Source organism: Podarcis gaigeae (genome assembly GCF_964106915.1).
Source record: "Podarcis gaigeae genome assembly, chromosome: 3".
In the NCBI taxonomy this organism is placed as follows: domain Eukaryota; kingdom Metazoa; phylum Chordata; class Lepidosauria; order Squamata; family Lacertidae; genus Podarcis; species Podarcis gaigeae.
This window is the reverse complement of record NC_139680.1, coordinates 2295918-2322712: the sequence shown is the minus strand read 5'-3', so window position 1 is coordinate 2322712 and position 26795 is coordinate 2295918. Positions and strand designations below refer to the sequence as shown.

General features: G+C 41.7%; 1 protein-coding gene and 1 long non-coding RNA gene across 10 annotated transcripts in view; one reads left to right on the top strand and one right to left on the bottom strand.

Annotated features, from left to right (window-relative positions):
* SUPT3H (SPT3 homolog, SAGA and STAGA complex component) overlaps nt 1-26795 on the bottom strand; it is a 215988-nt gene that overhangs the window by 25479 nt on the left and 163714 nt on the right. For 6 of the 8 annotated variants that reach the window (XM_083730706.1, XM_083730703.1, XM_083730704.1 and 3 more), the window contains exons 7-11: nt 16506-16581; nt 12313-12425; nt 11358-11465; nt 10603-10788; nt 7871-7981 (exon numbers count right to left, since the gene is read on the bottom strand). In XM_083730706.1, the coding sequence (XP_083586832.1) occupies nt 7871-7981; nt 10603-10788; nt 11358-11465; nt 12313-12425; nt 16506-16581 (594 nt within the window). The remainder of the gene's footprint in view (nt 1-7870; nt 7982-10602; nt 10789-11357; nt 11466-12312; nt 12426-16505; nt 16582-26795) is intronic. The other 2 variants (XM_083730708.1, XM_083730709.1) reach the window with 1 other exon arrangement.
* Nucleotides 1879-10434, top strand: LOC310840740. Of its 2 annotated transcripts, none has more exons than XR_014562075.1 (3): nt 1879-2746; nt 6276-6411; nt 9874-10434. It is a non-coding gene; the product is annotated as an uncharacterized lncRNA (long non-coding RNA). The 2 variants fall into 2 exon arrangements; XR_014562076.1 differs by having other exon boundaries at nt 1879-2754; nt 6283-6411.

Below are 26795 nucleotides of genomic sequence, written 5' to 3'. Positions count from 1 at the left end.
TGTAACATACCACTTGTTATCATCCACCTGTTCCTACAGGCATCTTAAATGAATTCTGATTTTATAGTTTTAACTCAGCTTTATTTCCATTGTATTGACTTACACTACTGCTTGGAAGCAACTGTAATTAAGCAGTATATTAAATATTGAAATGAAGGCTATTTAATAAAACCAGGGCTTCCTTTGTGGCAGGAAGAAATCAAGGGCCAGTTTTCAATTCCAGAATCTGCATTTTTGAGAATATGCAGAGTGCCCTTGTGGAATTTCAATCACTCAAACTGATGGTAAGAAAAAGATTATGAAGTGAAGGCAGACATGAACCCAGACACTCGGGAGTCAAACTCCAAATACTGTTTAGTCAGCAATTTGAATCAGGACATTCATTTTAACGCATGAGAGAATAACCTCCAGCCCCCCAGATGTCGTTGAACAACAGCTTCCACCATCTTTGACCATAGGCCATGCTTCAATAGGGCTTACTTCTGAGTAGGCATCTATATAATGGTGCTGTAAATCTGCTTTTAAATTAGTTCTTCACATCAGTCTTAATTCACTTGCACTGCTTTTCAGCATGTAATTCTGTAGCAACATCTTTTAACAGTAACGAGCCCCTTTAAAAAATGAATACTCTACTACTGAAGAAAAACTAAAATGCCTATAAATTCCAAACTAGTATCTTAAAGCCATTTCTCAACATCCATTTCTGCATATTTTTCTTCTTGGATTCAGTATTGTGTTTGAAATAAAGCAGCAAATATCTTGATTCTTTTCATTCACTAGTCCAGCTTCCTAAGTGGTTCAGCACTACGCAGGGGAGGACCAACAGTAGGAATGTATCTTTATCCACAGGCAGCCAAAAGAGTACCATCTCCATCTTGGAGTAATTTATCCAATAAGATGATTTAGGGGACAGTTCAATGGCACCAGTTTTGGAACGCAAAAGCAGAGGGGAAGGAATATAAATCAAAGGTGACTGGCAGGTAAAGGATATATTCAGCAATCAGCCAAGCCATGTGCGCACTGGCACAAATTCAACAAGATCATTTATAAAAAATTTAAGTCAGGAATACACAAAAGGGGGTCTGGTGCTAACTAAATCCACAGATAGATTACACGCCACTGAAATAAACACTTCCAGATGCTGGTGTACAAAAACCTTTCACAGAAAGAAATGTTTTCTTTCATAAATTTGAAGGGAGGAACCTTGGGTAAAGCAGAGAGGAAAACAAGGGCTCCATACTGTGACCTGACTTCCTGCTGCTTTTGCGGAACTGTTCATTTTCCCCAATACAAAATGTAACATACAAGAAAACAATATCCTGAAACACAGCATTAACTATGTCAATGTTTTGGTATCAAAAAAGAGTACCTTGGAGTATTTTATAAAGTACTTAAAACTGATGTGGTCTCACTGACTTGAAACCCAGCTCTTGCTAATGTTCTCCATGGCAAGAATTTTGCATTTAAAGAAAACAGAATTTCCTGAAGACTTTTCTCCATCTATAAATTATGTAAATTACATATGAATTCATTTCCAGCATTCAAACCAAAAATATTGAACAGCATAGACTGTTAAGACAGGCTGTGTTACACTGCTTTGTTTGACCCAGTTTTAACAAATACATAACATCCAAGTTTGTGTTACAGATAGGTAGCCGTGTTGGTCTGCCATAGTCAAAACAAACAAACAAAAAAAATTCCTTCCAGTAGCACCTTAAAGACCAACTAAGTTAGTTCTTGGTATGAGCTTTCGTGTGCATGCACACTTCTTCAGATACACTGCAGTGTATCTGCAGTGTATCTGAAGAAGTGTGCATGCACATGAAAGCTCATACCAAGAACTAACTTAGTTGGTCTTTAAGGTGCTACTGGAAGGGATCCAAGTTTGTGTTAGGCTTATCATATGTCTGTGTAAAGTAAGCCTTACACACTTTAATATGCTTGGTAATATTTAATCAGAAACAATGAGTTAATATTATTTTATTCATACTAAACAATGTTCTTTAGGAATTGATTCATTTGCTTTGTTGGGAATGTTCTTCTTTCTCAAAGAAATCATCCAACTGTGAAATGCAACAGTTCACAGAACTCAGATGCAACAAGTGGTGTTGCTCCATTATCCAGCGTCCGTCTCCTCAGCTCCCTCCTGCCTGAAGTAGCTTCCAACGTCCAGACAAGAATCCAGCTGGACTCTACCTCTCCCTTGCAATAGTCTAGTTCAACTAGACATGCACAGAAAACCAACATGCACAGTTCAAGACATGGAAATACAGCACACCTTAACAGAAAACATTGGGCCATTTTTGGATTGCAAGGGAAGGATCTGAACAGTCTCTTGGGTTTGTTTGGTTTTAGCTGCTTATAGAGTGTACAGTATCATTTCAGTGCTGAACCAAGTCTTTGCAACTATGGTAAGCATATTAATATTGCACCTGTCACTGCCTACCAAGATCAGTGTTGCAATATTGGCCATTGATAAAGGAGACATGACCTAAAAATGAATCACTGCTCCAGCCTCCAAGGGAGTGTTCCATGTAAGCAGAATGCCTCATCTGGCGGCCTAAGAGAGAGCAGTGGGAAGCAAAGGGCACTTGAGCTTTTCCAATTCCCTTATATGGATTATATAAGCATATTGATATGGCTGCCAAGAACCTATGAGAGAGAGAAGAAATAAAAGAAGGAAGTGGCACCCAGCCAGAAGGAAATCCAACCTTAGCTAGCAGCAAGCAGAGACTGCAACTTCTGGGTAAGGAAGTGTTCAAGAAACAAGGGCTAAAAATTGGCCACAGGTAGAGTAAGTGGACAGCTACATCTCCAGTGGCTTAACAATATGTGGAGCACTGGGTTATTCACCGCAAGTGGAGTAAAGGTGGCAGGGGAAAGAAAAAGGAGAAAAATCTTAGTATGTTCCTTAATATCCATGAGAGAAATAGAACTTACGTTTTCATGGTGCTACTGGAAACATTTAAATCAGTGTTTGGGATAAAATCATGGCCATGTCAAATTATATTAGTGTCTTACCGTAGCAATTTGCACTCTACATTTAAATGAAAAAACTTTGTACTAGGGAATTTCTGGTTTACAATATTTATGGTTTTAAATACTTAAATGTAGTAAGAAATATTTATGTTCTTATTTATATGCCAGGGTCTATAAATGATAAAACCATAGTCACCATCTTCCAAGAATGAAAGTCCTTCATAAAACTAATACTATGGCAACGTCTTATTCACAATATCAGTTCTCTTGACCTAAGCCTTCAGACACTGTTGAACGTACTCCAGGAAAAACAGAAAAAACTGTCCAGAGGAATGGCCATTAACAAAAGCATAGGCACCAAATTGGAACAGGAAGAAATAATGAAGGACTGCATCCTATCTCCTTATGTGAGCATTGAACTGGGTCTCTAAATCCCACCTGCTACAAACTTTATGTACATCACCCGCTACTTAATATGGGCACATGCAAATCCCCACATATACAAATCAATGATGTATTAAAATTATCCCTGACAATCATGATCATATTTCTGATTTGAAACCATAAAACCAAGAAGAGCAGTTACATTGAATTCAAGGGCACACTGCTGGAGAGAATAATTAGAAAAGCGACATCTTTTCTAATTTATGCTGTTACTGACAATTTCCATCAAGAGCAGATGAAGCCAAAAGCTGGACTAGGCAGTTACTGTTAGCAAAATTAAGCAGCAGAGGGTAGGCAATGAAGTATTAAGTGATTAAATCAATGCAGAAAAAGTTTCAACGTGATTTAATTACAAAATATTAACAGTGGAGGGGCTTTGACTATTTCTAATGTTTTGAAATGGATGAAGTGGCATTTGTCTATCTGACTATTATTGGTTTGTGGTAACACAAAGGTGGGGTCCCTGCTGAATTATGGGAGATCCAATCGATATTGGAATTCTGCTAACTCTTGAAGACACCTGGTTAGACAAGCATTGCCTGGATCTCCAGACTTGAATCACCTGCTTATATTGTTGCTTTAACTGTTTCAACTGTTTCCAGCTATCATGATGTTGTAACGGGCTTGTTCATTGTATATTTTAATTAGCAATGTTTTTAATGTCGTTGTTATGTATTTTAATTATGGGTAACTGTATTTTTATAAATGGGTTTATTTTTGTTACTGTGTTGTTTTATTTGTTTGTGGACAGCCTTGATGTTTCTTCTTGAAATGAAGGGCAGTATATGCATTGTGTTGCTGTTGTTATTAATGCTGCTGCAGTGGAAAAATGCACACAATGGCATTCAGCAAAACAAATAACACTAAGTATGATTAAGTCCCAGCCTCTATTTAAATTAGTTTTCGTGTCCTTTTGTTTTGGGGGGGGGTGTGGGCTGCGTGATTTCTGTTCTCATCCTGAGGTAAAGTTCTTAACCCAAGGTAATATTTCTGGGTTAGCGGAGTCTGTAACCTGAAGCGTATGTAACCCAAGGTGCCATTGCATATGAATGCCACTGATGCACACACACTATATTCCTCCCCAACTGCAGCGAACAAATGCAGCGAACCACCAACTACTTTTTAAATTTCACAACTTGTTATAGCTGCAGCTACTCACCAAAGCTATCGAGCTGCTATGTAAAACTTTCTAAACTCTGCAATGCACATTTGCTGGCATCCAAGCAATTTACCTTGCTAAATTGTTATATTGGACATTTGTTTTAAGCAGAAATGGAACCGAATACATAGTGATGGTAGAATATTTAACACACAGTTTTTGTTTTTGTTTTTGCTAATTCTCAAGATAGTTGGGAACTTACCCCATGAGCCTAGATTTGCCACACACACAAAAAGAAAACTATTTTGATGTCCGTGGAGAATATAACCTGAAGTGGATAGGCAATGCTCATGACCAGCTGCGCTTAATGCCCTTAAGCTTAAAGGTAAAGGTAAAGGTACCCCTGCCCATACGGGCCAGTCTTGACAGACTCTGGGGTTGTGCGCCCATCTCACTCAAGAGGCCAGGGGCCAGCGCTGTCCGCAGACACTTCCGGGTCACGTGGCCAGCGTGACATCGCTGCTCTGGCGAGCCAGAGCTGCACACGGAAACGCCGTTTACCTTCCCGCTGGTAAGCGGTCCCTATTTATCTACTTGCACCCGGGGGTGCTTTCGAACTGCTAGGTTGGCAGGCGCTGGGACCGAGCAGCGGGAGCGCACCCCGCCGCAGGGATTCGAACTGCCGACCTTCCGATCGGCAAGTCCTAGGCGCTGAGGCTTTAACCCACAGCGCCACCTCTGCTAAATGCCGTGGTGGTCATACAGGGTGCAATGTCCCTTTGCTTTCCTATTCTGTGTTACATCCACATTAAAGTGATAGGAAATTTTAACTTGGGCAAATAGCCAATGGAGAAAATAGTTACAACTGCGTAAGACTACATATTTCTTTTAAAAGAGTTTCCATCCCATAGCATCAAGTTATCCCCAGTAGAGAATGCCAACTTATTTTTCATTTAGAAGCTTATTTTTCACGTAGTTAGGGACACTTTTTGGCATGCTGCCAGGGCCACTTCAGCTGAGGTGCTCAGTAATCTCTCAGAAACTCACAGCTTGTCATATTTTAATGCTTCAGCATAAAACAACACTGTCTTTGGAATGACCATATTGTCAACACAAGCAGATTAATTTTAAATCAGCAACATACTGTAGATGAGGGAAAATGGGACAAACACCCCCCCCCCCGAATTGCAAACTTTGCAGTCATAAACCCCTTTAAAGAGATAGGTTAAAATAGTAATTCAGAATCAGGACCGCAAATTAATCAATGAATTGTTTACAGAACATCTTTTTATCTTTTGAAATAAATATCTATAGTCCAAGACATCAATGAAAATGCCTTTCCCCCCCAAAATCCTCAGGAATGGGGATAAGTTTTTTTAAGCATTAGCTAACTTAGGCGACCCTATTACTTTTTTCAGAGGGTGCGGCTGGTGATTCAGTGTGTGGCGGGGGGGAGGGGACTTCTCTCAGGGCCAGATCCAGAAACCCCAAACGCAGGGGAAGTACTTCCCCAAGAAGAGCCTGAGGAACCAAGGATGCCGTCTTGCCCTCCGCGGCCCCAGAGGACTCCATCTTCCAAAGCCAGCCTGGCCTCCGTGACATGAGGAGGCAGCTTTTGGTGAAGGTGGACTAGCAGTTAATACAAAGCTGCCGCCTCTATTCAAGGCTCAGTCTAGGAGCACCTACTGCTGAAGCAACGTCTTAGTATCTTATCATTGTATATTTCTTTATCCCCCACCTCTTTCCCTGGCAGACTCAAGGTGGCTTGCAGATAAAAATAAGAGCCGCTACCACCAAGAAGACCCTGTCTCACCTTTCCACCAAGTGTGCCTGTGAGGGAGGTGGGACTGAGAGAATGGCCTCCCCCAAAGATCTCAGGACCTGGGCAGGTATGCATGAGGGAATACAGTGGTACCTCAGGTTAAGTACTTAATTGGTTCCGGAGGTCCGTTCTTAACCTCAAACTGTTCTTAACCTGAAGCACCACTTTAGCTAATGGGGCCTCCTGCTGCAGCTGCACCGCCACTGCACAATTTCTGTTCTCATCCTGAAGCAAAGTTCTTAACCCAAGGTACTAATTCTGGGTTAGCAGAGTCTGTAACCTGAAGCGTGTGTAACCTGAAGCATCTGTAGCCCAAGGTATCACTGTATGGTCTTTCCAACAGCTAAGATCTAAGCATATAGAGCTTTGTAAGTAATTAGCAGCCCTTTGAACTGTGCCCAGGAACAGACTGGCAGCCAGTGGAGCTGCTCTAGCAAGGGAGTCGTCTGCTCGCTTATAGCCAGCTTCGGTCAACAATCTGGCTGCAGCTCTTTGAGCCAGCTGAAGTTTCTGAGCACTTTCCAAAGGAGTCCCACGCAGAGTGTTACAGTAATCCAAATGGGATGTAAATAAGGTGTGTGTCCCTATGCCCAAATCAGGCATCTCCAGGAACGGGAGCAGCTGGTACACTAGCTTTAACTCTGCAAATGCACTCCTGGCCACCAGAAACTGGGCATCAATGTCCAGGGCTAACCAGCAACTGGAAGGACCTTTCACAATAAGCTCCCTTTTTGCCCCAACCTTGCAATCCCTTCTGGCCAAAGGTCAGTGCTGTACCCTCTACTGAAATGAATGCAGACGTCCACAGGTACAAGAGCCCCAAGTGTGCATCTGGAGCAGTACAATGACAGGACCATTGTTTTGGTGAACTTCATTTATGCTTAGAATATCCTGATCAGTTCACATCCCACACCAAACTTGAGATTTCAGTACAATGAGATTTCAGGTCTCAGGCTCAGCTATTCCTCTTCACATACACCCTCCCAATGGGATCGGCTTAGGCAGCCATAACCATCTATAAATGGTGAGCAGCTTGGGGGGTCGAGCATATGGCCTCACAGCCCACTGTGGGTTTTTCTTAGGTTAGAACTTAACCAGAAGGTGGAGGCTCCATAAAAGCCAGTCTCTCTGAATATGTCACATCAGAAATGAATTCTCTGTTAGAGACAAAATCTGGCACACAACTTTCTTCGGAGCATTCAGTCTTCACAATACTGCAGTACCTATAATTTAAAATAACTATACACTCAAACTTTGTAGCAACTCTGAACATTCAAACAAACAAAAAGAATAATTTATAATTAAAAGGGAATAATATTTAAAAGGGGGGGAAACTTTGTTGTCTTTCCAAAAACAGACAGAAAATGCTGTTTTATTTCCCCAAAGAATTATGCCATTTTATAAAGAAAAATTATGGTTGCCACAAATTGCTCTCAACAATTCCAAAGCTTCTTCAGCTGACCACTTGAAAATCAAAGTGCTTTAACATTATAAATATAGCTTCTTATGACTCTGTTATTACATACTGTGTATGGGGAAAGGGGTCCAATCTTGTGGCCATAGCGCCGAATGGCCTCTCTGATGTGGGAAGGCTGGATGGCATCACTCTGAGCCTCTGCACCACAAGCGGCAGAACTCTGTAAGAGAAAAACACATTCAGCGAGGCTAAATCAAAAACATGTAACAAGCACACACAGTCCATCAATTAAGATAATAAACCTTTACAAAAGGGGCTGCTCTCCCTTTCCTCTCTGTCCCCCACCCCACTTTTTGCGTATGGTTGCCACATACGTTGTATGAAAATACAACCAAAAGACCTATTCGCAAATCAAAGGGGACTTTTAAATGATTGTTTCCTATAAGATAAAGGAAAAACTGTATGTGTTCTTCTACCAAGTGCTTTAGTGCCTAAGAGCATCAGGGAACGACAGCTTGCTGCAAACTTCCGGCAGGTTGTCTCAGCTGGTGCAAGACACTGCAAAAATGCTTAGAAGAGCTACTAGGGGCCAAACAGCATCCTCCAACCCCGTCTTCCTTCTTTACTCCATTGTCAACAGAATCAGCTGATTCAATTCTCCATGCCAGAGAAGAAAGATGTAGGAGTCCTTATTCCAGTAGGTTTAGTCCCAGCATATGAGCTCTGCTGCCTCCTGTGATAACTAAGATCAGAATTCTTTATGACAGGAAATCAGAAATGGATTCCTTATGTACCATCACCAGTCCTAGCTAAATTATTTTAACTTTCCTTGAGATCTTTTTTGGCCTTAGTAAGACCTCCCCCCATCTGCCTAATTCCCCCCTCCCCCAAATGAAATTCTGTGGAAACTCTGGGGATTTTAACTGCAGTATTAGTTAGCTTCTCAAAATAATCAGGAAGTGTAGTTTCACCTGAGTGCTTAAAACTATATTTGCCAAACTAAAAATGGCCAGCTCCAATTTCCACGTTAGTCACATATCTTGACCTATGACAGAGCCTGGGTCCTGCCAGTTGATGGGTCACATGTTTTGTGATAACTACTTTCCACTGCGAAACTTAAAAAATTGAATTCTCCTAATGTTCTGGCAGTGGTCAATGACTAATTGAGATCTAATTTGCACTCTCTGTGGTCAGGTATGTTTGCTCACAAATGTGAACACTGCCAAAGAAAGTAATAGCTTGTATTATGTACCTGTTGTGCCAAGGTTGTGTTTGTGTGTGTATCTCCTGCTCAAAGGCTGGTAAAATTCCACCAGAGGAGATTCCTAATGTTTGTTCAGCAATGTTTGCACTTTGACACGTCACTTATCTTTAATTCTGTATATACCGTTTCATTTTAAAGCAGCATTTCTCACCAGATTTGAAAGTCTAACAAATATTTTTTAACAATTCATGATTATTAAGATCCCCAATACTGTTATCACAAATGATAAATAACATTTGGAGGAGTGGTTAATGATAAGAAAGGTAGCTTTATGAAATAAGTGTAGAACTGGAGGGGGCCATGATCTAGTCCAAGCCCCTGCAATGCAGGAATCGTTTTGCCCAACTTGGGGCTTAAACCCAGGACCCTGAAATTAAGAGTCTCATGCTCCACTGACTGGCCCCGAGACATTATCACCTCTCTTCAAGGGAAAAGGGCTCCTACCGCCAGCTTCCATAAAATCAAAACAATGTCTAATTTTTTTTGGGGGGGGGCACCTATTATGAACAAAACAGATAAAAATCTTAGTGATAAATATAGGACAAAACCAAACTAGAATGGGCTTAATATTTAAAAAATAGGTTACGGCGCAGACACCAAGGCAAACAGCTGTGTCCGTGGTAGCGGATGCCAGCTGTGCAGTAATTAAAGATAATCTGGGAGCGATTATCCTTGCAAGCCCCCTCTCCCCCGGTCAGGGGAGGAGAGCTTTCCCTTGTGATTCGTCCGATAACTTTCTCTCGCTCTGATGGAACGCGGGGGCAGGGACGCTGAGGGTATAGCACTGCACGTATTGGAAACTCCCCAAGGTGGTCACCATGAGCGGAGGTATCTCTGTTTCTTATAAGATGCATCTGAATTTGGACATAAGAAGCAGACGTGTTTCGGGAGAGGAAGAAAGATAACCTGCGAAATGAATCTGCCACTGAGTGCCAAGGTTTTGAACTGGAGAGGATTCTCATCATTGCAATTGGAGTACTATGTAAGTGAAGGAAGGCCCTGTTTTTTCATTACATTATTTTCTGCTGTGTTACATATCAGCAAACCTTCACCGAAAAAGAATCAATTATTAATGGAGTGGAATTATTAATGGATTACAGCTATGTATGGAATGCAGGAGAACTTAACACATGGTTTTATCTATGGAATACCAGAAATAAGAGACTGTGTGGAATTTTGTGATGATTTGTACATTGCCAATTAAAGAGAGTGCAATTGGATCTATTATGATTTTGATAAGATGCCAGCTCGTTAAAAGCAAGGAGATAAAAGAAGCCGGACCCTGGATAGCTTTCGGTTTCAAAGCAAGATGGAGGAGCTGTGGTGTACTTTCAAATCACTTCTCAAAGAATTGGCAAGGGTGAAGAAAGATGACTGATTCCAACATGAAGAAAAGAAGAAGGAAAATAAATATTTTTAAAAAATACCATTTTGAACAGATAATTAACATTATAAGTCTACATTAAAAGACAACAGCAACATTTCTAAATGTCTCTAATATACAGTATGGTATACTTATAATTGCAATATTCATTCCTCCGTTAGCAGTAACGAAACACCTGTCCTTGCAAACTCACTTTCTTCCTCTTTCGCTGCTTGGCTTTTGAGGAGTCTTGCCCAATGCTGCCATTGCCCAGGGATCCAGATGGAGTCTTCCCAAGGTGCTGTGGGCCTGCAGCTGGAGGGGTGGGCGTTGGTGGGGGGGTGCTTTCAGGAGAGTCTGGACTGGTCTTCAGACTTGTTGCTTGCCCCAAAGCATGCATCTAAATAGACCAACAGTTAAAACTGAGTTGACTATTACCATTGTTCTCTGAATATAGTCACAGGCAGTGCAAGCACAAACCAGAAAATTTCCAGAGCTCTAGTTTAGAATCTGGGGCACACCAGGTAAGTGAATGGCATTTATTTGTATAATTAAACAAAATTTCTAGATGGCTTAACCAAATATTTAAAAAATCAAAACTGTTTGCATAAAATAGTGTGATTATTTATGAAAAAAGTACTGATAAATCAACAAGTAGACATAATAAAAATATTTAAAATATATGTAATATATTCCTCCTCTTGATCTGTTGTAAGGAGGAAGGATGGGCTGGAGCCAATCTCTCTCCATGGACCCTCTTACGAGCAAGCATGCCAGCATGATTCTTTATGGGCATCACACATACAAGAAGCAGCACAATAACCCACTAGGACACAAAGGAGCAAATGCAAGCGGAATTGTACTCATTCTCCTAGAAGGGAGAGGATTGGGTCGAGAAAGACCCACAAGCACCACTGAAAGAATGGCCCTGTGCTGATATGCCAAGTTCATCTTTGGTCTTATATTTACCTCAGCAGAACTATGATACTGAATGAAAGTGGCAGATATTGCATGGCTGAAAGGGTCCCCAGCTTTGGGAGTCATGTCCTGCTTGACGAGAAGGGCCAGGTCCACCAGCTGAGGAAAAAATGGAAGAGCCATTTGTTGGCTACTTTATTAACAAAGATATGCACCGTAAAGTTTAGGTCTCAACTTCATTCTGAAAAATATCACAGCCATTATGTAGCATGTGCTTGGACAGGTCTGGATCTTTGCCACTCTGGGCGGCCTCCAGAAAAATATTAAAATACTGTGATACATCAAACATTAAAAACTTCCCTAAACAGGGCTGCCTTCAGATGTCTTCTAAAAGTCTAGTAGTTCTTGTTCTCTTTGACATCTGGTGGGAGGGCGTTCCGCAGGGAGGGCGCCACTACTGAGAAGGTCCTCTGCCTGGTTCCCTGTAACTTGGCTTCTCGTAGTGAGGGAACCGCCAGAAGGCCCTCGGTGCTGGACCTCAGTGTCTGAGCAGAACGATGGGGGTGGAGATGCTCCTTCAGATATACTGGATATACATGCAGAGTTTTCCAACCTATCTTGCACATTGTGTTGCATTAGTCTATAGCATCATTTTACACTCCACAGCGTGCACGCGCGCACACACACACACACACAATGGTACCTTGGGTTAAGAACTTAATTCGTTCTGGAAGTCCATTCTTAACTTGAAACTGTTCTTAACCTGAGGTACCACTTTAGCTAATGGGGCCTCCTGCTGCTGCCGGAGCACAATTTCTGTTCTCATCTTGAAGCAAAGTTCTTAACACAAGGTACTATTTCTGGGTTAGCGGAGTCTGTAACCTGAAGCTTCTGTAACCCGAGGTACCACTGTGTGTGTGTGTGTGTGTGTGTGTGTGTGTGTGCATGAAAAGGGAAGGGCATTCCCCACCGCAAATTCTCTGATCCATGTAGTGCACTCATTTACCTGTGCGACAGTCTCATAAGCTAAATAAGCCAAAATTTCCATGGCAACAGCATTGGGTTTTATTTCCATGCTGCTACAGTCCAGCCAGTCCCGGAACTTGGAAGCCTTCTTGGCTGGGCAGATAAAACACAAAAGAGGTGCAATGTTAATGTTGACTCCTCCTCTTCTACATTTCACTATTCATAAACGGCAAGAGATGATAACCCTTTGGCATAAGGAGCAGAAGTTGCCATTCTGGATCCTGAACACAGTGGCTGTGATCTAGGAGAACCAGAATGTGATTAGGCATTAATTACCAATGAACATGTCTGCTTCTTCCAGGAAGCTCCTAGTTGGCATGCTGACTGAAGCTCATTAATATTAAGGCCACATGAACATCCAGATGTAGCACCAACTTCAGCAGCACCCAGGAGCACTGAACATGCACAAACTGAGAGCTGCCTGTATGTAATGACATTAAGGAGTGTTCTGTGTTGTGTTATGATGTCAGACCAAAGTCCATGTGCACTGAACCCAGCCTTCAATTGCACCTCCGAGTAGGTATCCTTATGTCCATATGGTACTTCTCAGGTTAGCAGGTTTAAATAGGATTATTAAAATATAGCCATTATTCTTGTTTGCCCTCTGTGTATGAATAATAATACAGTACTGTGTCCCACCCCCTCAATGCTTCTCAAGTTCAAGGGTTTTCAATGATACTATTTTGCATATTGAAGATTCATATTGGTGTGGTCTCAAATATATAATTATTTGGTGCAAACTGTGAGTGCATCACAACCTTCTCAGAAGTTGACATTACTTTAATATGTAAAAATTGTCAGCACAAATATTTACAGATGTCATGCAATGGTCTAAAAACTAAGCTCACAAAAAGGCACTGAAATAGTAACTACACTACTTACAAGACCAGCTTCTCCACTGTTTGACATTTACAGAGGGCGCAATCTTGGATGTGTCATTTATTTTTCACATTGTGATCCATAAGCAAATTACTCATTTCTCCAAATGTAATGCTTGCTATGGGACACCATTGTGCTTTCCTAATGCAATGCCATGTGCTCTTCTGTCGTGCTTTTCAGTGCAGTCTCTTTATCTCCAACTTGCAACTCGTAAGCATCATCTGCTTCTACAGTGCTCTCTTTTTTTATAACGAAGCCAACTGTAATTGTGTTCCACAAATCTTTGTAATGGGTTGTTTCTTAAGTTTGTTAAAGTTCTAATGCTTTCATTATGTTATTTGGCACAACAGCAGGATGCACTGATGATTTTTGCAATTTAAAACAAGCACAGAAAGAAGCTTACAAATATTAATTTAGAAAACATGTTGGGCAGAAATGGAAACTAAGTTAGTATTTTTCGCTCTATAAGACGCACCAGACCACAAGATGCACCTAGTTTTTGGAGGAGGAAAACAAGAAAAAAATATTCTGAATCTCAGAAGCCAGAACAGCAAGAGGGATCGCTGCGCAGTGAAAGCAGCAATCCCTCTTGCTGTTCTGGCTTCTGTGATAGCTGCGCAGCCTGCATTCACTCCATAAGGCGCACACACATTTCCCCTTACTTTTTAGGAGGGAAAAAGTGAGTCTTATAGAGCAAAAAATACGGTAATTTAGTTAACATTAGCTAACTTCAAATAACTACTAACTGATGATCAAGTACTTTTCTCATCAACTGCAGCTGAACTTTCTTGCCTTGTGTGACAGACCTCACTAATGAGGTGCAGACCATTACTCTGAAAAATATAAAGTTCTTAATATTTTCCTCAAATAGGTTTCATCCAGGTCAGGGGTCAAGCAGGCAGTTGACATGTCTCGCCTCTCACAGAAACATTGTACAAGTAAATTTTTAGAGTGAACCTTAACCTACACCACAATCTCATTAGAACTATCCTCCATTGCTAATGATCCTACTGAACTGCAATCCAGCTTTCTCTTTCCCTGCTTGAAATTCTAGTGTGACAGCAGTTGTACCCAATAGGTGGAATGTTTTCTATTTTATTTTTATTTATTAAATTTGTATTCTGCCCTCAAGACACTTCACAGAATAAAAATACAATATAAAAACACAAAATACATAATAAAACAAGAACACAAATAAAACAAAGCAATGTTCATATATTATCATTTATTTTAAATGCTTTTTAAAGGAGGAAACCTGCTCCAAAGTGGTGGTGGTTTCTTGATAATGTAGGGGGGGGGGCTAGTCAGTCAATAACATGTGACGCCAGCTTCCATGTGAAATGTTCAGAACCATTTTTCCCCAGGGCTCAACTCCATAGAGAACCAAGTACATTTATAATGAATGTGGGGGGGGGAGGCCTCCAAAGTGGCTTCACTGCTCAGAAAAGATGATATGTGTATTCATCCTTAATTTGCACAGAATGATGCTGAGACCCAATGGGCATGACCAGTGCTCTGAAATCAGCAGAGCCCTCTGCAACACCCTGGGCTTCCAGGACAGACGTTTGGGGTGCTTCAACAGAGAAACAGATTTGGAAAGGAAGATAAACAGTTTAGAAAATGCTAAGATAAGGGGGATGATCTCTTTCCATAATAGAAAAGAATACCGTTTAGACATCTCATTTTCTGTGCTCAAAGCTTTCTCATGTTCCAGAATGGTTCGAGACAATTCACTTGGCTTGTTTGCATTTCTGAACACATTTCGGAAACAGTGGAAAACAACCACCAAGTCTATGCTACCTAGTCCAACATTCCATTCCCAGAGTGGTCTGTCAGATGACTATGGGAAGCTCACAGGCATGACATGATCACTGTATCGCTCTCCTACTCCTGTTCCGAAGCAGCTGGTATTCACAGCCATGCTGTCCTTAACCCCTCTTATCTCATGGCTACTAGCTTCTCTTATGTTTGTTCTGCAGTCTTGGTGAGGGTCCCTCCCAACTCTACAAGCCTATGATTCTATAAACATTTTTTTTTTTTTTGGTACATCATTTGACTGGACAACTGCATTACAAAATTCAGAGAAGTGTGAATTTTCAAAGCTTTTTGAAAATCCAAGTACACAATAACTGCCAACCCACATGAATAGTTGCAAGCTTATTGACACTCTCAAAGAACTCTAAAAGGTTAGTGGGACAAGGCTTAACTGTTTAATGCAACAATGCTACCACCACGTTATCCAGAACAGATGTTAAACTTGGAGAACTATGGGCCTCCAAAGCCTTAACAGGGTTCCTAATTTGGCCACGAAGCTGGTTCCCCAAACCACAGCCACCTGCCTTATACCTGACATCACACAGGGTAGCAGATGTGTGGCAGGTGAGGAGACAGCTCCCTGCCAGTAGAAGGGTTTGCAAACACCTCCTAGCAGCTGATAGGCAATACCTCCCAAACTGTCTTTGCCCATGTGGTTTGATATCAAACTGTGCAGGCAAAGGAAGTGGGGTTTGCAGGGACCACTGTATGGGGGGGGTAGCAGCCCCCTATACCTTTGCCCACATGGTTTGACTTCAAACCACCCAGGCAAAGGGAATCACTTCACCTGACGTCACGGTGATGCCATGGTCTCTGCTCTCAATTCTTAGCTCCTGGATATGATGAAACAGCTTCCTACATCTCAGATCTAACTAGGCCTGGGCAATGTATCAAGACATCATCTGGGACTGGTTTGATGGGCAGAGCATGAAGGCACCTTCTCCCAGCAGTGGGTGGGGCTTGCCTGTGCCTTACCTTCCTTCTGTGCTGCCTCCTTCCTCCCTGCGTCGAGTGCTGGCAGCCGCAGGAGCAGCAGCAGTTTCACCCTGGTGCCACCTGGGGCCAGGGCTGGTGCTGCTTGTTCCTCCCCTCTTCACGTCACCGGGTGCTGTTAGTGGAGGGAGCAGCAGGGCTTTCACCCCAGTGCCTCGCAGGGCTGGGGGCGAAGGATGCTCCTTCCTTTTCAACATTATGATGCTACACCACAATGTTGGAAAGCTGCTATCGCCCAGCCCTGGATCTAACACACATCCTCCCATGCACCAATGAGACCACATTGCCACATGCCACATGTGCCACATGCCACATGCAAAACCTCCTGCAGAGGATCCATGCCATGAGAAGGATGTTTGGAGTGCATTCTCCCTCTTGCAACTCAGAAATAAAATTAAGGGGGTGTTGCATACTTTATCTGTCTGATTACAATATATTGTAAAATTACAGTCTGGAACAGCATAATTATTATGGCATAACACTTACAAAAGCTTAGTTGACGACTTTCACAGAATTCTGCATATTGTGCAGAGTCCATCATTCGTGCTTGTCTTTCTGCCCTCTGCAAAACAATATAAGCGACACTTGTTATTCATAGATCCAAATGCATAGCATCACAAAACCCTTCCAACTGTAGGCCTGAAAGCAACTCTCAACACTAAATTAGTACTACTAATTTCTCAATGTTTCTTAATGTTTGATGTTTTACTGTGGTTGCATAATTTGTTGGAAGCCACCCAGAGTAGCTGGGGCAATCTAGACAGATGAGTGGCTGGCAAGCAAGCAAGCAAGCAAGCAAGCAAGCAAGCAAGCAAACAAAAGTTGATGATATTGAACATTCTGACAATTCATCAAAGCTCCATACTCATCAATGCATCAATTCATCAAAGCTCCATGCTCATCAATGCATCAATTCGTCAAAGCTCCATGCTCATCAATGCATCAATTCATCAAAGCTCCATGCTCATCAATGCATCAATGCATATTGATGAGTCCATGCTCATCAATGCATATTGCATTGCTGTCCTCACAGGAAATTATTACATATGACATATATCCCCTGACTTTGCTCTTTATCCTTTATTGCATCAACTGCACAGCAGATATTATGATACTGGTTTTAAAACATCTGAAATCAGAGGCCTCTTCATTGGACCAGCTTGTAATCCAGGTTGTTCTCTTTACGTTACTCATTTATTTGCTGCCTGTGCAAATTGACAAGACAAAACTTCTCATCTTCTCATCTGCTTGAAGGCAGAGGGCCTTCTCGGTGGTGGCGCCCACCCTGTGGAACACCCTCCCATCAGAAATCAAGGAAATAAACTATCTGACTTTTAGAAGACATTTGAAGGCAGCCTTGTTTATGGAAGTTTTTAATGTCTGGTGTTTTACAATTTTTTATATGTACTGTAAGCCGCCCAGAGTGGCGGGGGAAACCCAACCAGATGGGCGGGGTATAAACATTATTAATTATTATTTGCTTAGGTTCTTCATCTGCTCTATTCTCATTATTCAACATAAAAGGCAATGCTCCTTGCCTAAATTATGTGCAACTGACCCTGAAATTCTGAACACATTTACACTGAAGGAAATGCTGGTGATTTAAAATGGACCTTACTCCTATGTTTCCTTAGCACATCTATATGGGAACTTTGCCTGTAAGTGGGAAACATTTTAACACAAAAGATTTGGGAAACTTCTAGTGCCATTTCCCTTCTTTTTGTTCTCATTTTCCTCAGCATCATTAGCCCTTATTGTTGATTAACGCAACTGGCTATCAGAGCTAATGAATCAGTTGGTTGGCAGAACACTGACCACTGGATTAATTGCCGATATCTAGGTAAATTTTGTCAAGGACAGTGATGAAAGGAGGACAAAATCATGCTGAGAACAGCATCAAAACACTCCAAGAAATTGCCACATGCATTTTTTGAAAATGAAAGCAAGTAACTTCAGTGGAGCCAAAACTGGAACACACTTGACTCACAGCAACACAAATAGATAATTAACACTTATGAACCTGACAGAACATGCATAAATCCAGAAAGGAGAAAGTAGTAATTATTAATTTTTCTTAATTTAGCTTGTAAGCATAGAAGCAACAGTTTATATTTAGTCCTCTAGTTTTAGAACCGTGGTACATTTGGAAGAAATCTTGATGACGTATCATCTACCACTGACAGTATCCTGCATATTCAAGCAACTCAAGATTAACCTAAGTTAAAAGTGGATTTATCCTCCTCCTCCATGGCTTGCAACACAAATGCCTAACAAAGAAATACTGTGTGCCAGAATAGCAATGGAAATCTATCTTGTGATGTGAAGATTTATCCCAGAAGAAAACAGAATACTTTTTTGTGGTACCTGGTCTAACCAATGGAATCACAGGTTTGAACACACATATGAAGATACAAAAGAACCACAAGCAATAAATTCTATTGCATATATTTGAATTAATTAATTCTGAAATTGAGCAGGAAAGCACAAGTTCCACTCATTACTTATGTGTGGGGTGAGAAAAGGTGCAAGCCAGGACAATCGGCAGAAACTTCCTCTCAAAGCTCCAAAACTTTATGGGGCTTCACAGAGACCACAAAGAATATATTTTACACAAACCAGCTCCTAGTTAAGTAAAGAAGATCTGCCTCCAATGAAAAGAAAAAATGAAAATGGTACCATACAGCAGTTAAATATCACAGAGTTGAACATTCTGTTCCAAATCCTAGCTGTCTTAAAACTTATCTCAGGACTTTCATTATAAAATGTAACCAACCTGCTCTTCTTAAATCCACTTTTTGCTTAAGTGGAAACCAAAGAAAAAGAGGGCAGTAGGGCATGAACCATTTTAAAGATTAGACACACTTTGGGTCTTGTGCTGAAGCTAACAAAACCTTTTTATGACAGATTGATGGATGTTGTGATAAAACTGCAGATTTGACAATAAAGAGCAGATATACAGAGAATTCTTTGTTATCTTACTTATCCCTGCATTATGAAGCAGACTGTTCTTTCTGTCCTATCCATTAGTTTGAATGAGTATGTAAGACATAGAAGCCTTTGAAGTCATGCAGCTGGTTTATGCATGTACGTTGTCCGGAATCTTCCAATGTAACGAGAAGGCAGGCCAAGATCTCAACCTAAAAGGGCGTCAGGAGGAAGGTGGAGCACAAAAGCCTCTTTTCTCTCCCCTTCTACCTGAAGTATCTTTTTCCTCTGTGGAAGTCCTCGATGACAGGAATGGGGAACCTGGCCGAAATGTGCCCTTGGCGTGGTGATGCTTCTTGCTTGGCTGGACGGAGAACAGAGAGGGTTGGATGACTCTGCGTAAAGAGAAGCCTCCTGTGCAAAGGTGACATTTGCATCAATTGCTTTGATCACTTTTGCCTCTGGTCCCACCTGCCACTGCCATCCGGCCCCCAGGTTGCCCAGGCGGAAGCATGACCCGCAGGCTGAAGAATGCACCGCTGCTCAGCTCCTCGAGGTCTCATGAAACCTTAGAGAGAGATGACTCACCCCACCTGATGTGGATTTGTTCTTCTTTAGAACAATTTCCCACAAATAATTTCCTCACTTTTCATAGAACAGAAATGATTATGCCGTTAGGCGGTTAGCAAGCATACTCTCATCATTAAACACCAGTTTACACCCTGGCTTACTCAGGGCTGCCAGACATGCACATGCAAGCTTTTACAAATGTTTGTGTTCACCTGCAATTTTCATATTTGCTCTTGAAAACACCAGCATAACACTGGCGCACCTGGTAAAACTAACTCTGCCATATCATCTGAAGGACGGCTGGGAAAAAAAGAGCTTTCCATTCGGAGGATTTCCCACTCCAATTCCTGATACAATACTACCACCACCCCTAAAGCCTGGAGCAATTCTCTACTTCTTTTAAAAATATTTGCAGACCTTATTTGGGAAGAAGGAAGTTCCCTACATGTGGTTTTAGAAAACAGTTGGAGATGCCCTGTTCTATTTCTCTTTCCAACATTCGGATAGTAAGCACTTGAGAATTTTTGCACACACATATGTGGAAGGGATTACTGTAAAGACAGAGTGAATTCAAATGGACTTGGGGGTAAGTTGGAAATGTTTGAGAGCAACATCTTAGCATTAATATTGTCAATAGCAAAAGCTGCTTCCAATCTGGTCTGCTCAATTTAATCTCTCCATTCATTACAAGAGGACCAGGGATGTGGTTTCTCCTGTTTGGACAGAAATAACAATTTTGGATCCCACCTCCCACCTAGAATAGCAGAGATTAAGGCTGGCTAGTGAAGGAGATGGTGGAAGCTGCTACATTCCTATTCCAATGTCTGATTAAATATTAGGACCAACCTAATATTATTGTGGTTTTTGCTTCATCAATATAATTTCAAACCAACAAATTTTGTTCAAGCTGAGTTTCACTGAAAGTTCTAAATATTAACTTTACGGAAAACATTTTCCAAAGTTTTTAAGTGTTTAGGTAAAACTAGCCCAATTCACATCACAGAATATATAATAATCTCATTCAAGTTAGGGAAGGTGAGGTTGGAGAGCACTAATTGTTATGGCTTATTACAACCTGGTATGCAAAAGATCAGAAGGTCGGCGGTTCAAATCCTTGCGACGGGGTGAGCTCCCATTGTTCGGTCCCTGCTCCTGCCAACCTAGCAGTTCAAAAGCACGTCAAAGTGCAAGTAGATAAATAGGTACCACTCCGGCAGGAAGGTAAACGGCGTTTCCGTGTGCTGCTCTGGTTCGCCAGAAGCGGCTTAGTCATGCTGGCCACATGACCCGGAAGCTGTTTGTGGACAAACGCCGGCTCCCTCAGCCCATAAAGCAAGATGAGTGCTGCAACCCCAGAGTCGTTTGCGACTGGACTTAACTGTGAGGGCTCCTTTACCTTTATGCAAAGTAAAACCCACCAAAAAGCAAAGCCATGCAAAGCCAAAATCAAGGAGAAAGCTATAAAGCTGTTTTCATCCTACTGTGTTCATAACTATCCCACCCCATTCTCAAGTAACAACTTTGAAACTACCTACCATGCACAGAGAAGTTATGAATCTGAATCTGAAAGACTGAAATGGTAAGCAAAAGTTTGAATGGCCCACATGCTAAATCCATTGTTTGATAATGTTCCAAATATATGAGAAACTAATATTCCATCACTGGCATAACAAATGCAATTGTTCTGATTAATGTTTTTTTCTGGGATGCAGGGGTGATTCCAAAGGGGTTGGAAGGCAAAAAAAGGCATGCAAACGTCGATTCATTAGCATGAGCTTTACTGATAATTTATCCTGTTTCCTAATGAAAGCAAAAAAAACCCCACCATGTCTCTATTAAAAAGCAATCAGATTTGGTATGTTGGTGACACTTTAAAGAGCACATTATGTGGGAAAACAAAATAAACATTTACCCTGGCAAACGAAAGTAGGCTTGGGGTTTTGACATACTTGGCAGGCAGGCAGAATTATATTCACATCAAGCTTACAGAAAACCTAATTTAATATTTAAATATTTGTTTAAGTAATATACTATTTTAAAACAACACATTAAAATATACATTTTTGACAAGATGTTTTAAAGATTCTATGAAGAACACTCCATAGAAGCCATACATTTAGGTGAGATCCCATCCGCTTTCAAAAGGTAAAATCATCTCAGTGCAGAATCTTCCAGAATATTCCCAGCAATTGCAACCTTTAATCTCACTCCCCACCACACCCACTGCCACTCATACATATCACTTTCTATAATGAGGACAGCAATTGTCAGTGCATTGTGCACTCAACGAGGAATTATTGCCTCTTCCATTCAAAAGTTCAGGTCAGGCCAGCTGTTTTAATCAGCCAGGTAGAAGATTAGAAGATCTTTAAGGATTCCCTTTACATCCTCAGGCTGCACAGCCTTAGAATATCCACAAAAGGTCAAGTTCTTGCAAAGGGTATACCCACAGATTCTGTAATCAATGCAGCGTCAGGTTCAGAAATAGATACAGCTGACTTTATCTGCAACTTGTCTTGCAAACCAATCACAGTGGGAAACTTCTCTTGAGAGCCACGATGCAAAAAAGGCTTCTCCTAATCTGGAACAGCTCCACTCTGTGCAGAGGTAGTGATGGATGGCAGGAATGTAAGATTTCTTCGGCACCACCGCCGAATAAGTTCTAAATGGGGTTCTAGTCATCCTTCAAGAGGATTCTTTGTGAGTTTTCCTCCATCATCATTCTAAAGGTTATCCCTGTTGTGCCATCTCTCCATTTGCCCAGACAGCCAATGAACTGACTAACCCAAAAAACCCCACCTTTGGGGTACCTTCCAACTCTACAACTCTACAATTCTGCCCCTCATTTCAGGCTTTTGGAATCCTTGGGCAAGATGCCTTCAATATGAGTCCTTCCTGAGTAATTCCACATCTCCCTCATGACCAGCGCTGGCATCAGGGCTTAGCACCACTCTAGGCAACTGCTGAGGGCCATATACCAGCAGCGAGTCCACTGCCAACCCTCCGAGCCCCCTGGCTCTACTATTGTTCCTCCTGCTCCTTGATGTCGCTGCCTCCTCACTTGTCTTATCTGGCACAAAAATAGTGATGAGAGCAAGAAGGGCAGCAGCAACTCCAGTTGTTTTGCCTTCTCCCTCTGGGCAATTATATCAACCTTTATATAACTGAACCCAGCTGTCAGCTCCCATCATCCCTGACCAATGGCCCCACTAGCTAGGAGGGAAGGGAGTTGCAGTCCAGCAACCTCTAGGGACCCATGGTTGAGAAAGGCTGCTCTAAGACAGTGGTGTGGGTCTGGCCTACAGATAGACAACAAGCCCTCATTCCAACACATCTGAAGCTGGCACTCTCCCTGCTGCCCAGTGCAGCCACAAGGAGCAGGCAGCTCCGAGCTGTGCCCTTCAACAGGTGTCCAACGGAGCTGACTCCTGATGCCAACTCCCCTGTCCACCCATCTGTATTTTACCAAGAAACGTATCTTATTTACCTTGACCGTTCCAACTTTCAAGGAGCTAAATCCACCAGCTGTGGGATGCAGATTGTGACAATGTTCCATTGCTAGTGACTGGCCCTTTAATTTTGAGGGATTAAAACATCCGGAAATCTGTCTAACTACAGTCAATCTGAAGACAGCATTATAATATAATATATCATTAGCATCTGATACAAACTGACATGGCTGGCATATATAAATATTTTTAATTATTTCAAAGCGGATGTAATGTGTGCATCCTTCTTCCAAAGAAATTGTTTGATTTGGTTTTCATAAGGATTTCCATCGCCAGATGCTGTGAGTAGCACAATGCTTTTCCTACAGATGTCTGCAGCCTGTGACAATCAGCAGCGCTTTGAATAACACCCCCAGTATAACAGCCCTCTTGTCATCGGTGCTGTATATTATAGCATATGAATCCCACACAAGTGGATGAACAGACTTTAAATAATGCCATCTGACAATGATGGCGGGTGAGGGGGAGAGTCTTGCAAAGCCTTGGAAATGGTTGTTAGCGTTAGGAAATAAAATCCAGGCCACTGGGAGAAAAGAAGACTCATCCTTCTTTCCTTTGATCAGACCAAAACCCTATTTTTAATTACAATTCACAGGAAAAGATTTTGCCAGCATTTAAATACTACTTAGGATACATTGTCTTTCCTTTTATAAATGTAATTCAAAATCCTTTTTTGTTGGAAGAACATCTCAATCCATTGGGGGTTCTTTCACACATTATAGTAGTGGTTACACTAAAACCAGAATATGAGAGGAAGCTAAAAATCACATTAAGGAAATGCACATACGTGAGTGAATACAGGGGGTTCTGCTTGGGGAGGCCACACTGGCACAACACAGATCTCTCTGGCAATGTGAAAAATGGCCCTTGCTTAGGAGCATGCTTAGGAGCCGAGTGTTTCTGAATGTTCAACATTTATAAAATCTTGCATTTTACATTTTCTTCGCTACCGCACCTTGTTCAGCATTTTAATAGGATATATATAGGATTGCACTAGACAAGAATAGATTTCAAGGGCTACACTTCTACCCATAAAGACTACACTAGCAACGAACATCAACTAACAACTATATTTTGACATACCCTTATATGGGCAGGTCTATGCCTCAATGCCTGTGCATGTCTCCTCTGCAGAAGGGAAGAAGAAATACCACATAATACCAGACTCCAGCTTCTTATAACCCCCTGAATCCAATAGGACCATTGATTAATCATTAATCATTGATTGACAATGACGATGATTTAAATTTCTATACCGTCCTTCATCTAAGGACCACAGGGCACACCCACACCCACACACCTTTAATTTTCTCCTTGAAACAGATCCTATTGATCCATTGGCAGAGAGCGAAATTTCCCACTCTCATGTCTTGGTTGAGGTCAGCAGCTTTTCATTCTGACCCTTCTCCTCCCTGCTCCCCCGTGTTTGCAAAATTATTTTATGCAATTGATACCCAATTTGCAGCTGCCTGCCATTGTTCAGATGTGCCTCACCTTCTCTATATAGTGGTACCTCTGGTTGTGGATGGGATCTGTTCCGGAAACCTCGGCCGGATCCCGAGGTTTTCACAACTGGAGAGACCGCTTCTGCACATGCACGCGTGGCAAAAACCCGGAAATATACTTCCGGGTTTGCCACTTACGTATCCCAAAGTTCACGTAATCAGAGGGATACGTAAGCGGAGATATGACTGTAGTATCAGAATTGTAGAGTTGGAAGGTACCCTGAGGGGAGGTCAATAGAAAATATCAATAAATATCTTCTTTCATACCCTTGTGGGTTTTAGTTCTAGAAGTTCTAAATGTTCTTCCTTAGAGCAGGTGCAGAATGCATTTATGAGCCTTCAAAGACCCTATAAAGAACTAGTTGTAGTCATGTGTGGGTGTGCAACAAAAATACACAAAGAAAGTCAAACAGCCATGAAGTCCCACCTCTGAACAGTGAAACCTTTAGACACCACCTGCGCCTTTTCAATCATATTTGCAAAACCATGAGGTCAAAAAGCATGCTTTTAAAACAAAGGGAGTCTAGATTTTGCTTGTTAAAAGGACATGCATTGGATGCAATCTACATGCTCCCAGATTCTGCAAACGTTTAATGAGCAGAACCAGAGAGAAAACAGTCTAGCACAAGATCTCAGGAGCAATGGTTACTATTGTTAGATCAACATATTTAGAAGTCTAGCTACCACACAACCATCAAAGTAGACATAGTAATCCTTCTGTTAGTATCAATAGCTTCCTTGTCTAACTAACAGGCAAGTGACACATTAATGAAAGTTGTTTGTTTTCACTGGAAGACTGTATTTTAGGAAAGGTGGTGATCAAAATGCATTTTTTAGTTATCTTATTTGTGAATTTTGCAGTATCTTTTAAAAATTCACACACTTCCTCATCTAGCTGACTCCAAAAGGAATCTAGCATCAATCTTGGTTGGCAAGAAGCCTATTTTTGAGGCACTATTTTCTTCTATTCATGTTATTGGCTTTCCACTGTTTATTCAAACATGAAATGTACTATGAAAGCAGCATGGTGCCTCTGCTGCTGAATTATTGCTATGTAACACCCAAGAGTTGGAAATATATCCCTAAACTAGAAGGCAGAGTGACAGATGAATAGTGTTCCTTTTAATCCTCTGGGAATAACAACTGAAACGCAGCATTCAGAGTGCAATATTGTTTGCATTCCAGTTCAGATTTCTGATGGTAAGGGGTCTCTCTCTCTCTCTCTCTCTCTCTCTCTCTCTCTCCCTCCCTCCCTCTCTCTGTGTGTGTTAGAGAGAGAGAGAGAGAGAGAGGAAGAGAGATTCCCATTATAAAACAAATAATGGCAATTGATTTTATTTAAAAGAAAAAAAGACTTTACTTTGTGAATAATGTGTTTAAAATATTTAAAATACTTCAACTGAAAAGGAATACAGATTTCAAGATCTTTTTTCTCTATGTTATCACGACATGTGAAGCACATATTAGACAAAGAATCTTTTATATGGAAAAGCTAGGAAATGCTGTCTTAGAACTGTTTACTGGAAGCTCTCAAGAGGGCATATAACGAGAACACAAATTACACTGACTTTCAGTTGGATTTGGGCTGCATTCAGGGGTCATGTTCCTGATCCTCCAAACCATGGCTGAGGCTGGGAATGAGGTCGCTGCTCCTGGGCTGCCTCCTCCAGTTGTGGCTGCTACCCAGGCAGCAAACAGCAAGTGGCGCCCCCAACTGTGGAGGTAGATAGCCTTTTCCTCCACGAATCTGTCTAATCCTCAAGCCATCCAATCATTCTTCTGTGGCACCCCACTTTCTCTCCCCACCAGCATCCCAGCTAGGTCCTTTGCATTCCTACCTTCACTCTTGCTCTGCTTTCTGTTCATATAAATCTTGGAAAGCTCATACAGCTTAAAGAGAAAGTGCAAAATGAGTCGCTCTTCCATCTTTCTTTGTCAGCTCTATGTACGTACTTTCCAAGGAGAAAAGGTAATCACTGTCACCACCTCATTAGGCTTCATGGGCTCCAGGGCTAGCCCTCAAGCGCACCCATGGAGGCACAGCTCAATTCTGCATCCAGGGCAACTGTCTATCAGCTCCATCTGAGACCCTAACTGCCTGTGCACTGTCTCACCAGAGTGGTACTTGGACTACTGCAATGTGCTCTACATGGGGCTACCTCTGAAGGTGACTTAGAAACTACAACTATTTCAGAATGTGGCAGCTAGACTGGTGACTGGGAGTGGCCGTTGGGACCATATAACACCAGTCCTGAAAGACCTACTGG